General features: G+C 30.4%; 1 protein-coding gene across 2 annotated transcripts; it reads left to right on the top strand.

Annotated features, from left to right (window-relative positions):
- Positions 1–3,695: 3,695 nt before the first annotated feature.
- LOC132941806 (putative inorganic phosphate cotransporter) lies at positions 3,696–12,462 on the top strand. Of its 2 annotated transcripts, none has more exons than XM_061009986.1 (5): positions 3,696–4,047; positions 7,051–7,763; positions 10,872–11,393; positions 11,678–11,801; positions 12,121–12,462. In XM_061009986.1, the coding sequence occupies exons 1-5, from the start codon at positions 3,981–3,983 to the stop codon at positions 12,168–12,170; spliced, it is 1,476 nt and encodes a 491-aa protein (XP_060865969.1). In that variant the 5' UTR covers positions 3,696–3,980; the 3' UTR covers positions 12,171–12,462. The 2 variants fall into 2 exon arrangements, with proteins under 2 accessions (XP_060865969.1, XP_060865968.1); XM_061009985.1 differs by having other exon boundaries at positions 7,048–7,763.
- The last annotated feature ends 674 nt before the right edge of the window (positions 12,463–13,136 follow it).

Genomic DNA, 13,136 nt, shown 5'->3' with positions numbered 1-13,136 from the left:
GCAGCCGCCAAATATTTAAATATGAATTTTGAAATATAGGCCACAATAAATTTTACTTCTATAAAATTATATTCATGTAAATTATAAACAATGTACATTATAATTTATAGTGTAAAACAATTTTTATATATTTTTTAGAAAATATGTAGAAACGTTTAAAAATTATGAACAAAAATCAATTTTGCATTTTTTCTCTACGCCAATATAGTTAGTGTACATTTGTGTGACCTATTGGCTATTTCAAAAACGTACGACAATAGCTCTATTTTTAAAATATACTATTGGAAAATGGACCGTATTTAATCGCATGCTGCCCCTGAAGGCCTGAACCAGAGTCTGTGCACTTCTACAGGGGCGTATATAGGATTTTCTTGAGGAGGGGGATATCAAAATTTTTTAGTGTTGATGCAACCTTTTGTTAGTTACTCCATGTAAGGCTAACAATAAAAACAATAATATTGATTTTAATTTTACTCTGTTTTATTAATTTATAAAATAAACTCTAGTTTTCTGTTTTTTAAGCACAACTCATCAATTACTTCATCTGTTGTAATTTCGACCTCTCTGTGACAAGAAAGCATGAATATTTATATTAGCATTTTCTATACACCATAAAATGTTGAAAATATTTTGACTCTTTTTGAGCTGTTTACGGACATTGTCAGTTTTCAATTTTTTTAGTTTTTTTTTCTATAATTATCAATAAATTTTTATTTGTTGGGTAAAAAAGCGTGAAAATTTAATATAAGGCTCCTGATATATCGTTCTAATAGCAGTTGAAAAATATTAAAAATACATAGGCACAATTTTTTTTTATAAGCATTTAAAGTTCAAATTTTGACAACATTTAACAAATTTATAATTTATTAATTATTTGGTGGTTAAAAATGTATACATGTATACATTTTTAACTTTTATGGCTAAGGGTTGAAAATTTAAAACAAGGCTCCACGTAAATAGGTTATATATAAATTACTTTATTCACAATAATATCATCAAATATACTTGGTAAAATCATAGGCTGACTCGTTTTCCCTCAGAATCGTTTTTCTTATACAATGATATTATATCATTGAATTCAAATTTAACACCATCCATTACAGTGACCCACTTGTAACCTACTGTACAGCAGAGCAACATCCACTTATCCACCTTTTTTAATATTTATTTTAAAATTTACGAATTCCTTATCGTTTTCTGTCCGCTGTCGCAATTAGTTTCGTGTTCTACGAATATAACAGTATAATAGGTTAGGTACTAGCGGGTTTTACCCGACTTCTCTCGAATATAGTCCTATTTTAATTTTGTTGTTATTGTTGGGTAATATCACTCGCAGCCCACAGGATAACAAAATTATAAAATATAAATAGCAACAGTACTGCAGCTTAAACTTTATACCTAAACTAAAAAAAAAGGTCAAGGGAGGGGATCTATCCCCCATATCCCCCCCCATAAATACGTCACTGCACTTCTATGTATGTAAATGCCCATTATTTTCAGGCAATGATGCATTTAGCAATGTTTAGCAATGTTTCCTATGTAATGATACGGTAATTCCAACCTTTTTCAGCCATAACTGATAAAAATGTATATTTCATTTTACTTGTTGGATTAAAAACATGTCTGCGCTGTAAAATTGATTTATCTAATTAGTAGGTATATTATAGTAATAACATACTTTCGGGCTATATGTCGACGATCGTACAGTATTAAGTAAAAGATAGTCGACCTCCGGATACATCTTTATGGTAAGTATACAATATAAACTGCGATAACGGACAACTTATTTGTTAGGTATAATATTTGTACCCACGGAGTACGCACGCGTACTATATAACACATTGCATATTGCATAACATATAAGGTACCTTATTATCGATCAAATTTTCTGTGCAATATGCAGCGTCATTTAAATTTTTAACCCATAATATAAATATTTTGTTGAAAAATGATATCATTGTTTACCATAAATTCCGTAATCATAGTTATAAACATATTAAAAAAAATATTTGATTTTTACAACATTGCCTGTATTGTCTGTTAATGAGGCATTGACAATATCGTGTTAGGAATTAATGATATTGGCTAGGTATTTGCTTTATTATATTTTATAGTGAATCATTGGCGGTACCATATATTATACTTATATAATATATTTAATTTGATTGCATATATTATAATTATTTCTTATTATTGTATTAGTCGTATCTATACCTTATTATTACGCTGCAGAGTAATACATATTCATATTACGTAGGTATAGGTACGTGTATAGCCATCTATAGCCTATAGGTACCTATTATGTTTTATTTAAAAGTCTATACGCCAATGTTATTATTTAATGATTGTTTGTATTAAGTTTTAATTTACTGTTCTATTAAAAGTAAATTCATACCGGTCAGTATTAAATAATATCAAAATATGAGTATTTAATATAGATTCATACTGGCCAATATTAAAAAATAGGTACCAAAATATAAAGGTTTCCGAATTCTCTTTAAATTAATTATTTGAAATTATAATTTATTCTATTGTATTAAAATACGTTTGGAAACCGGGAATTTTGGCACGCTCGCAGAAGTGAGCTTTCTTAACTATTATTTATTTGTAACATTACCAATTTTATTTTAAGGACGACACCTATAGGCTATAGTTCATGATGCGCAATCGTGTTTTTATGTAAAAAGGTAAGACCACCCCTTCGTGTTACAACGCTCAAAATCTCCATTCAGCCAGAGATAGAAACTACCCACAAAGATTACAGTTGCCTCGGAGAAGTAGACAAAACTACACAAGCAGTTGTATTTTATCTTACTACATACTTTTTTGACTACATACTTTTTTGCTCTGTCCTCTTCTGCAGATTCAGAAGCAACTTATAAGTAGTATCCGTCGACTATCACTCACTTTTTAAAACTTCTAGAAGGTTGTTATACCTCTTAGACATGGTACTTTAACTTTATTAATTATTTATTTTAATTTTCAGACATAAGTACCATTACCATAAGCTACGGATAATTATAAAATGTTCATACTATTATTATTACACATATCTACTGTACAGTGTGCCTGCCTAATATACCTACTACCTAGTTGTAAAAAAAATCGAAAGCGATTTATATATTTCAATGATCATCTGAACCAAAAAAATTAAATTATAGGTATTAAATAATTTAATCTATTAATAGTAAATTATTGTTTTTATTTATATTAACAAATAACAATAAATATTATCTTAAAACGTATTCTTTACAACTTAGGTATAATACTAATATATAATTTGCCACTTAAATATTGTAACCACGGTGCATTTAAAAATAATTACCAAAAAGCATTTCTAAATGAGACAAGGTTTGTGAATTTACACGTTTTACATGTTTAAAATACCTTGTTATTTTTCTACACACTTAATATATTTTACGATAACTTTTGTGTTATACAAATTTCTTAATTTATTATGTTAAAATGTAAATCATTTTTCACACTCGAGCGTCAAATACTACAATATTTTGTATACAGTATATTATACACCTATATACACACCTCTAATTATTATTAAGTTATACTTTTTTAAAGTGTAATTGTTATTAACCAATTCCCCACTATTATGATATTGTAAAAATGTGAAGTGGTTCAGTTTTTTATGTCATTCAAACCACTGTATTATTATAAAAGTGCTCAGAGTCTTTAATACGCTATTTATTTATCGCGTGTATACTGAGGAGTACCTACATTTTATTTGATGATGTATTAAACCGAAATGATACATTTAAATTACACTACTCTATCATATAGAAATCAATTACATAGATACTGAATTATTTTAATCGTGTTATTTTAATTACTTTTTATTTTTAATATTATACAAATTTAAATTGTACAAATAAAAATATTTTAATAGATAATTTTAATAGATTTTAATAGAGGTATCCATATTACATTTTTTCAATAATTATGATACATATTTTAAAACAATAAAAATGACAAATCTTGATGATAAACAGACAGAACCGGTTAATTTGCAAGAAATGAATTCTATTCATAAAGGTTAGTAAATTACATCATTATAATAATTATATGTCGGTACTTTAAACAGTGGTTACCTATAGCTCAAAAGATTTTATATCAATAATAAATTAAGACACTTGTTTTAAAAATCATTAGGTATAATTCATATTCATAAGTCATAGCCGGGGAATATTTATAGTACCTAATTATTTTCAGTTGTTTTAAAAACAAAATATGCAATGACTAAAACTCTGAACGATAAAACGTTTAAGACAGAACAGATGAAATACAAACTTCAACTTTCGGCTTAATCCAATGAAAACATGTATACCTAATGCAATATATTATAGGGTAGGTACATTGTAGTAAATAAAAAAGTATTTACTGTATTGACATTTGATATTAGAACTATTTCGTAATTATTTAATGTTTATCTAACACTGGTTTGGACAAAACATAAAATTTAGTGAATTTTTTCTAATTATTGAACGAATTCGCTAACCGGAATAATGCTCAAAGTTATAATATGAATTCCAAAACAATCATAAAATGCAGCTAGATCGAAAATATATTAAGCCACGATCATTGAAGTGGACATTTTTCTTAAGCTACCCCACATATTTTATATATTTTTAAACTTGTACCGGGATGGAGGGATGGTTGGGTCATTTTTGCTCTCGGAAACTGAAGTAATCTTTCTATCGTTGAAATTGGGCGTACCCCTCCCCCGTACCACAAGTGGACGAAGGATTCTTCGGAATTCCACTACCAACGAATATCTGACGCCCGGTTGCGTATTTACGGACCCTAACTTAGGTGTGGCACAAGTCCCCGAATTCGGTTGGACTCTGTAGTGCACATCTTCACTTTGTCCCTTAAGAGGATGTCAGCGCAATATTTGTTTTCTCTCTTTGACCCACGGCGCAACATAGACAAAACGCATTTGCGCAGAATCGGTTTTTCTACGTTTTTAAGTAATTTTAGAGTAAAATCACCCATTACAAAAAAGATAGAGAATAATATTTTTGAGGGAATGTCATATTAATTTTATATTTTATTGTTATTTAACTTTGTATTTGAGTTTCAAAATAAACAAAAAAATGTTGTAAATTTAAATGATGTTTAAATTGTTTTGAAACAATATTTAGAGAAATCGATATGAAATTTCCTCAAAAATATTACTCTCTATCTTTTTTGTAATTGGTGATTTTACTCTAAGATTACTTAAAAAAATAGAAAATACGACTCTGCGCAAATGCGTTTTGTCTATGTTGCGCGTGGGCCAGAGAGAGAATAGTGCCCTGACATCCTCTTAAATGATTTAGGGCACATTATTAAATATTCATGCAACAATCATATTTTAAATTAATTCATTAGATGTATAAAACGCATATCTATACCTAATATCTAGTTATTCATAATTATGTTAACAAAAAATAGATACTAATAATAATACACAACGTAAAATATAGGTATAATAAATAAATTACAAATTATACTCCCTTCTATAAAGTGAGATTTGGGTCATGTTCTAAGTTCGAGTTAAATATTATATTGGTAATATATTGTATAAAACATACAAACATAAGCAATTTTTAGTATTTTAGATTCTGAGTGAAGCGATGAATGTATTGATTTTATAATGATGAGTTTTTTTTTATTTTTTTTTTTGTGTCTGTCGTCACCTTTTAGGACACTGAAAATGCTTGGATTTTCTTTAACGGTAACTTTTCTGATAGGAAAGTGAATCTAGTTGGTACTTTAGGGGGGGGGGTCAAAAGTAAACATTTCCCAGTAGTTTTCAAAAGCGATGTGAAAAACTAAGGAAAAATGGGAATTTTTACGCAAAATCTGTTTTTGAGAAAATCGATTTTGGTTTTTGGTGCAACTCTAAAACAAATTACCGTAGGTTCATGAAATGTTGACTGAATGTTTATATTAGCATTTTCTATACACCACAACATTTTCCAAATATTTTGATTTATTTTGAGCTGTTTACGGACATTTTCAGTTTCTATTTTTTTAGTTTTTTTCTATAAATATCAATAAAATTTTATTTGTTTGGTAAAAAAGCGTGAAAATTTAATATAAGGCTCCTAATATATCGTTCTAATAGCAGTTGAAAAATATTAAAAATACATAGGCACAATTTTTTTTTATAAGCATTTAAAGTTCAAATTTATCAAATTTATAATTTAATAATTATTTTGTAACTAAAAATTTATAAGATGTTCAACTTTTATAGCTGAGGATTGAAAATTGAAAACAAGGCTCCACGTAAATAGGTTATATATAAATTACTTTATTCACAATAATATCATCAAATATACTTGGTAATATCATAGGCTGACTGACCGTTTTCGCTCAGAATCGTTTTTCTTGTACAATGATATTATATCATTGAATTCAAATTTAACACCATCCATTACAGTGACCACTTGTAACCTACTGTACAGCAGAGCGGCATCCACTTACCCACCTTTTTAGACTTGAATGGTTTGATAAAAAAATTGAAGTAAATATATTAATTAATCCCAAATAAATAATACAAATACATCGATTAATAAAATATCATACGAATAGTTTATTAATGTATGTAAATAAAAAATGGAATATTTAAGTCTTAATAGATAAGTATAATAAATAAATGAATAATTAAACTAATAAATTGAAATTTCCATAAATAGAATACAGATACATCGTACATTGGTAGTCAACAAATTATTATAGACACTTATAAGTTATAGATAGCTAGTGTGAAAAGCTATATGATATGACAAATGGTATTTTCCAACCTGAAAACGAAACATTAAAATCGAAAATCTTCTAAGTCATTACGATTCAAATATTATTACTAGGTCCATATTCCATATAATTAATATTTAATAATGTGCCTGAAAATCAGTCAAGGAAAATTATATAGTAATTACGGGAGGGTCTGAAATTGGGTCCGATCTGCAATCTGTATTGTGACGACCACGATGATAATGATAACATTAATAATAATAATCTCGTTATCATTTCACCCGCCACGTCCAGCAGCCAGCTCCTCGCACGGGATAGGGTTCCGGCACCTGCAGAGCTTGCTGCTGTTCCTATGCGTGGTCAGCGGATACCTGATCCGGGTGAACCTGTCCGTCACCATTGTGGCCATGAACCCCGTGATCAACTCGACGGACTACTTTCGGGAACTGGCCGACCGCGTGCCGATATTCGGGTGGACCAACTCGCAGCGGTCGGTGCTGCTCAGCACGTTCTTCGTCGGCTACCTGCTGGCCAACTTTCCGGCGTCCGTGCTCGGGTGCCGATTCGACAACAAGACGCTACTGGCGTGCAGCATGACCGCCTCGTCTTTGCTGACCATCATCAGCCCGCCGGTGGTATACGCGTATGGTGCCCCCGCCCTGGTGGCCGTCCGGTTCGCACAGGGCCTGTCGTCGGCGTTCATGTTCCCCATGGTGCACGGCATCATGTCCAAGTGGGCGCCGCCGCACGAGCGAGGCCAGTTGGTCGGGTTCATCAACAGTGGCATACAGCTGGGCACCATGGTCACGATGGCCGTTTCTGGTGTGCTGTGCAGCAGCTCGATGGGCTGGCCGAGCGTCTACTACCTGAGCGGCGCCTTCGGGTTGGCGTGGACGGCCATCTGGCTACTGCTGGGCTCCGGGTCGCTGTCCACGCACCGGTTCGTCAGCCAGGCCGAGATGGACTACATCCAGAAGTCGCTCACCAACACCGTCGACCACGATAGACGGGTAATCATAATATTATGTATTTATAATTGTGATGTAGTCGAAAATATAATGAAAACCACCGAAACTCAACTCACTAAAAAACCTCAGAAGTATACATGTTCCGCGGCATACAATATTAAAATATGCATATTGCAGTTATAATCCTAAAAATCTTTGATTGATATGTATATAATGACTATAAAATGCTTCAATATTCACTTAGAGGGAGGTTTTTGATAATCTTGTAGCAAATTGGATCTGATTCGTACCTACTCGGAAGAGTCAAAAATAAAAATTTCTTGTAACTACTACTTTTTAAAATAATCGGAAAAAAGCTGTATTTGTGTTGTAGGTATATAAAAATGAATAACTAAAGAGACTTGATATTTTTACCAAATATTTAATAATATTTGTATAAGTTATGAAAAAAAAATGTTTTGGCAATTTATAGAAGTATAGAACTGTAAAGATGTAAAAACAGTAATATAACAACATTAATTTTTTTTTCCTATTAATCAAAAAAATAAATATTAATATATAATATAAAACTGAAAATATTTTGTAATCATCAGCAATTTTTTATTATAAAAATCATACATTTACTCGTAGTTTATGTTCGATAATAATACAATTAACATGTAGTTGCAATTTGTTATGGGTTAAGGCGTGTTAATGAAATGTTGAACAACGTGTTATAATATAACTTATAAGTTATAAGTATAAATGTATAACTAAGCTCTTCAATGTTAAATGGATATATTAATTCCTCAACGATTTTATCAACAAAGAATTAACAAAGGATCCACTAGGTAAATGTATTAAGAGTAGGTACCTATAAATTATAAAATAGTATACAATATTGATTATAATTACTACACTAGATTAGTTACATTATTGATTTTAAAATTGAATAATGGTTTCATCAATGGCGTGTTTTAACTGTAGATAACGTTATCATATTGTAAAAATGTAATTCAATATTAAGTCTGGGATTTAGATTGCTGAAATTTTAATCACACTTACCTATACCCATTTGCATATAAATAATCAAAAGTATAAAATCTTACGTCCTGGGTAGGTAGTCAAAAATCCCCTATTTTGTTATACTTACGGATAATAAATTAAATTCCATGGACCATAGTACATAATAATATATAATTAAGATGCGTATGACTTTTTAACAGAAAAATATTTAATACTTTTGGATGTTAATACTTATTATTGTCTAGAATTGATGGAATTTAAAACATTACAATCACTAATCGCCAAAATCTAACAGTAGTACCACTCTGGTCTTCTATATATAGTTTTATGTAATATTATGCAATCATAAATCATAATGAATAAAACTATGCAAAGCAAATTGTCTTCAGTGAAGTGTAAAAATAAATTAAAACTTGCAACATAAAATGTTTTTGTTATTCCTAAATATTTATGTTAGATATTAATAAATAAGTAGTGTTAAACTTTAAACGTATAGTATATTATATATTTGTTTTAAAAAAATGTTCACAAAACTTTTTAATTTCCATGAAAATATTTCTTCAGAACTTTATATAATATACAATATGCATGATAATTATTATAATACCTACCCTAGTGGCTAGTATTTACATTGTTGTATTAAAACTGTGTAAGATTAATATGACACAAATAAACAATATTACAATAGGATACCTAATACTATAATGTCATAAACTAATTCGAACAGGCCTAAGAGCATTGTAAACGTTTCGCAAACTACAATCCTAGTTATACAAGTAGGTAATCTGGTAATAACGTATATTTTATTTTTCAATGTGATATTTTTAATCAGACAGTATTATGTTGATTTAGTTTATATTTTATGACTTTCGTACGCCAAAAATAAAAAAAACAGTAGGTACCCATTAGATAATACTAACAGTCACAACACAATAAAGTCGTCAATAGTGAGTTAAGGTATTTTCTTCTATTATAAATTAATTTTATTTATTTATCATAATACAATGAGTTTATTCTTATAATTTATATTTTGTGGTATTACTTCTAATACTCCATAATAATACAAACTAAAAAGTATGTATTATTCGAACGAATGAGTGAACGATGATGACGCGCTGTAAGTCCATGATTAGAAAATCATTAGGACCAACTATTATAAATTATAATATTTATACTATAAGTTAAGAAAAAAAATTTAAACTATTCCTCATTCCGATAGACTGAGCCTTAAACATTATAAATATTATTAACATTAATAAACCATTCTACAAAACTGATAACTCTTGAATAGTTGCAAACTGAATTAGCATACCTATTAGGTATTACCTAATAAAGTAATAAAAATATAGTTTTCAAAAAACCCATACTACAAAATTACATATTGAAATTATAGCACAGATTATTATTATTTTTAATTGGTCTTGACCCCGGCAGCTGAGGCCATTAGCTATTTTTAGTTTTTTTTTTTTACTGTAGGTTATTAAGTCGGTAGGGGGAGGAACACGTGTGTGTTTTGTTTGGCAGAATTTTTGATTGGGTACCCGTAAGTATCTGCCATGCCCGGGTGGGAGATGGCGACACTTGTTCTCCGGACACCGTGACTTGTCCGAAGAAAAATGCCCCCCATGGCCGAGGAATCGAACTCGGGTCGACTGCGTCGCAGTCGACGCCTTAGTCCGCTCGGCCACTCCATCCCCCATAGCACAGATTAATCGGCAGATGTACCTCTTATTTCTTAACCTCTATCATTACTTGAAAAAATAAATCGTTAAAATTAAAATTATAGATTTCTGACTAAAATTTGTTAGTCAATAAATAGGTACCTATACCTACTTACTATTAGGTATTTAGAGTTAGAGGATAAAAATATCAGCTATTTAGCCATGTACAATATGTATATTTTAAGAGCAATTTCAAGACTTATTATAGGTTCACTTTCAAAACTCCTTCAGTATTTTTCATCGTATAATTTTCCGTTATTGCTCGCAGCTCTTTCTCGGTAAAACCCTAAACATGCGCGCACATGCAACAACCGTGAGTTGTGACTCCAATACACATATATTATTATGTTAAACTTAATTTAATTTAACTTTCATTATCAAAAACGTAAAAAACGACAAACTGATTTTTCCCCTTTGTGATCAGTTGTCAGATACTCCATGGAAATCCATATTCACGTCGTTGCCAGTGTGGGCCACCGCCTTAGCGCACATTGGCCATAACTGGGGCTTTTGGCTACTGTTGACTGAAATGCCAACATTCATCCACACGGTGCTCAAATTCGATATTAAGGATGATGGTATCCTATCGTCGTTGCCATATCTCGCCATGTTTGTGCTTCAGATACCGGTCACCTTTATTGCCGATTTTCTGAACAAACGCGAAATCACCAGCCTCACGGTGTCTAGAAAAATCTGGAACACAATATCCATGTGGGGTGGCACCATCGGCTTAGTCATACTAGGCTTCATCGAAGACACACACTTGACAATTATCCTTTACGTGTTCATCGTAGCCATAGGATGTACATCAAATGCCGGGTTCAACATAAATCACATGGATCTATCGCCCAACTACGCAGGGCTCCTAATGGGAATCACCAATACAGTCGCAGCTTCCGGAGGGATCATTGCCCCTCTGTTCGTCGGGCTCGTTGTCGACGATCAGGTACAAATTGACTCAAATCTTATATACATTGCATAAGTCTGAGACTAGCCAAAGCCATTTGTACAGTCCACAAAACATATACCTACCTAGTACCTACTAATTGTGTGCCTACCGAACTGTATTATATAGTATGGTTATGTGTATAGATAATCAAGTATCAACCTTGTATTTCTGCTTATCAACCCGATACGATTTTTCACTTCTGTTTATGTTGGTTACTTGATTATATAATATATCAAATTATTGTTATTGTATTGTAATATTAATTATTAATATGATATTAGACTTCAGTTGCGGAATGGCGAATCGTGTTCATCAGTGGTGCAATAGTGCTATTCATAACCAATTTGTTTTTTATTATATTTGGCTCAGCCGAGACCCAGCCTTGGAATTCATTGCAAAATAAAGGTACAGTATATTTTTAACTGGTATACAACTACATATTAACTTAACGATTATTTTGATTTTATTGGTTCTGAAAATAATATTGATAAAAATCACTGAAGATAACACTTTAAAATACAGTCAAATATATAAGTACCTATAGGTACGAAATTAATATATTGTAGGAATACAAATAAATTAATAACGAATAGGCATACGAAAAATTATTGTACCTAATGTAATATTAATTGTATTTTTTAAATAATTACATGCATTTTATACTATTTTTTAACATATTATTAATAAACTGAATGTATCTATATATTGTCATATTATGTTATAGATTCTCTAAAAATGGATAGTACTAAACAAGATATTGAAATTGTTGGATAACATAACACGCAAATAATATGCAATGTGCCTAATGCTATTATACCTACTACCACATAATATTATGTATGATTATTTGCCATCTATATTTAATATGTATAAATATAATATTGATTATGATCACTTCACTATAACATTGACACCATTATGATATGCGAAATTTAAATTTCTATTCAATGACAAAATGTAATTATAAGTTCAATGTTTAAGACTCACTTTATTTTGTTTTAATTTTGTCCCTAATTTTAAATTTTAAAATTTTAATAAATACCAAATAATTGTTATTTTTTTATAATTAACGTCTATGTATATTGCTTTCTCAACTTCATCTTGTAGTATAATGATGATTACCTACCTACCTACATTCTACTTTTACTTTAAATCATACCAGTTATAACATTGTGGAACGAAGCACTATTTAAAGTATAAACGTCAACAACAAGAGTACAAGACAAATATGGGAAAATACCTCATCACACCTCAAGATGAAATTTACATATTATTTTGTTTAAGTTTCAAGAACTTTTAGTTAGGTACTCGTTTACGATTTCAAGTATTAGGATAAGTACCAACTTTTTCAACTTACATGAATTAGTTATATCATATTAAAGCATTCGCCGTGACGTTAAAGGTACAAAAAACGTTGATTATTAGTACTTAACCTACAGAAATGATTGACACTATTATAGGTAGGTACTCCCGGAATTCTTAGAAATTATATTTTTTTATCTGTATTGGGCGATAGGCCAAAGCGCGTTGAAGGATTACAATTTACTTATATTATAATCCTTGGTTTGTTTACGCTGCAAGTTAATGAAGTATAATCAACGAAATGGGGTTATATTTGTTTTTATTTATTAGCAATCGACAGTCATAACTGCTGAGTGATGTTTAGGTATAGCCGTATAGGTATAACCAACACAAAACTATAATAATACCAAATCAATATAAATAATTAAAGTGCTAGAG

The sequence above is a fragment of the Metopolophium dirhodum genome, chromosome 3 (genome assembly GCF_019925205.1).
Source record: "Metopolophium dirhodum isolate CAU chromosome 3, ASM1992520v1, whole genome shotgun sequence".
Classification (NCBI taxonomy): Eukaryota; Metazoa; Arthropoda; class Insecta; order Hemiptera; family Aphididae; genus Metopolophium; species Metopolophium dirhodum.
This window is presented reverse-complemented; position numbering and strand designations above follow the sequence as displayed.